The sequence below is a fragment of the Erpetoichthys calabaricus genome, chromosome 13 (genome assembly GCF_900747795.2).
Source record: "Erpetoichthys calabaricus chromosome 13, fErpCal1.3, whole genome shotgun sequence".
Taxonomy (NCBI): Eukaryota; Metazoa; Chordata; class Cladistia; order Polypteriformes; family Polypteridae; genus Erpetoichthys; species Erpetoichthys calabaricus.
In genome coordinates, this window is record NC_041406.2 from 48,729,440 (window position 1) to 48,730,784 (window position 1,345).

Here is a 1,345-nt window from a genome sequence, read left to right on the forward strand (position 1 = left end):
CACAAGCTTTACTGTCTTGGGTGTGTAACATTTCAAGATTGTTATAACTCCTGGCAAATGATTAACTTTCATATCAGTAGGAAAGTTTAATACACTAGTGAAACTGCTTTATTCTAGTGTTTGCACAAAAGAGAGCATTAAGAAATACAAATATTACACAATATATTTTTCAGAAATATTTTACTTCATTATTTAGATACTTTCATTTTATATATATAGTAATTAAAAAACTGCAAAAAGCTCCACTTGGAAATCAATTGATCAAATAAGTACTTGCAATTCTTATTTTTTACAATTGCAAACTTTTAAAAATTGATCTGCTTTTAGCATATTTTGTTCTGAATCAGAACATTTATATCATATTTTGCTGCAAAAAGTAGCACTAGCAAGGTGGCTACAATAACCTTATACCTCCATGAAAGTAAGGTGGAAAATATTGTAGACTTAAGCCAGATTTTTTTTTTATATTATTGGAAATAAATATTGCATTATTTCAGGCTTAATTGACTTATACATTGTAGATATCTTTTATATATAATTAATATCTTTACATCTTGACCTTTGAAATTCAAAATTTAGTTCACTTTCAAAAATGGAAAAATTTCAGTGCAACTCGTCATTTAATGTAGCATTCTTGTCTTCATAGAAATTTGTGCTTTCAGGTAATGGCACTCGTACCTTCCTTTTTACTTTGAAACGTCCAGATTGAGAGATTTTCAAATTCCTTCTGGAAGTAGTCCCATTAAATGTGCTCTCTATTTTTGGATCATTAAATTCTATGTCTGTTATCATGTTGGGGTGCTGGTTCTCTTGACAGTCTGATGTTGGTGCCTTGCTTGGGACTGATTGCTGTTGCACCTGCTGTTGCTCTGTGTTCACTTCTACGTGTGATGAAACATCCTTGGCTTTTTTTCTTGTTACTGATTTCCACCAACTACCTTTGTCTGCCATGCTGTTTAAATCGATACCTGTGTACAGCACAGTGAAATATAATTGGTTATTTCAGTATACATGTGTACAGCACAGTGAAATACAATTGGCTATTTCAGTAGTTATTAATGTCACTCCTTTAAAATGATAAAATGAGCTGAACTTATTTTGGTGTCCTTATCACCCCCCCCACAGTTTTGTGTTGATAAATTGCATGTTGTAAATTACTCAAAATATAGTAGAAATAATCATACACAATATTAAATATTTGAATGATACTATAATCCCAGGTGATTTATAGTATCAGAATGTATTTATATATTTTTTTAGAATTGGAATTCATGCAGGTTTGAATGAGTGGCTTAGTGTGATAGATGAAGTTGTGAACTTGCAACTTTGTGAATTAAAATCCAGT

The 1,345-nt window shown here is 31.0% G+C and overlaps 1 protein-coding gene across 1 annotated transcript; it reads right to left on the bottom strand.

Moving 5' to 3' along the window:
- Positions 1–603: 603 nt before the first annotated feature.
- Positions 604–951, bottom strand: LOC114663741 (proline-rich protein 15). Its single transcript, XM_028817668.1, has one exon. The coding sequence runs from the start codon at positions 949–951 to the stop codon at positions 604–606; it is 348 nt and encodes a 115-aa protein (XP_028673501.1).
- Positions 952–1,345: the final 394 nt, after the last annotated feature.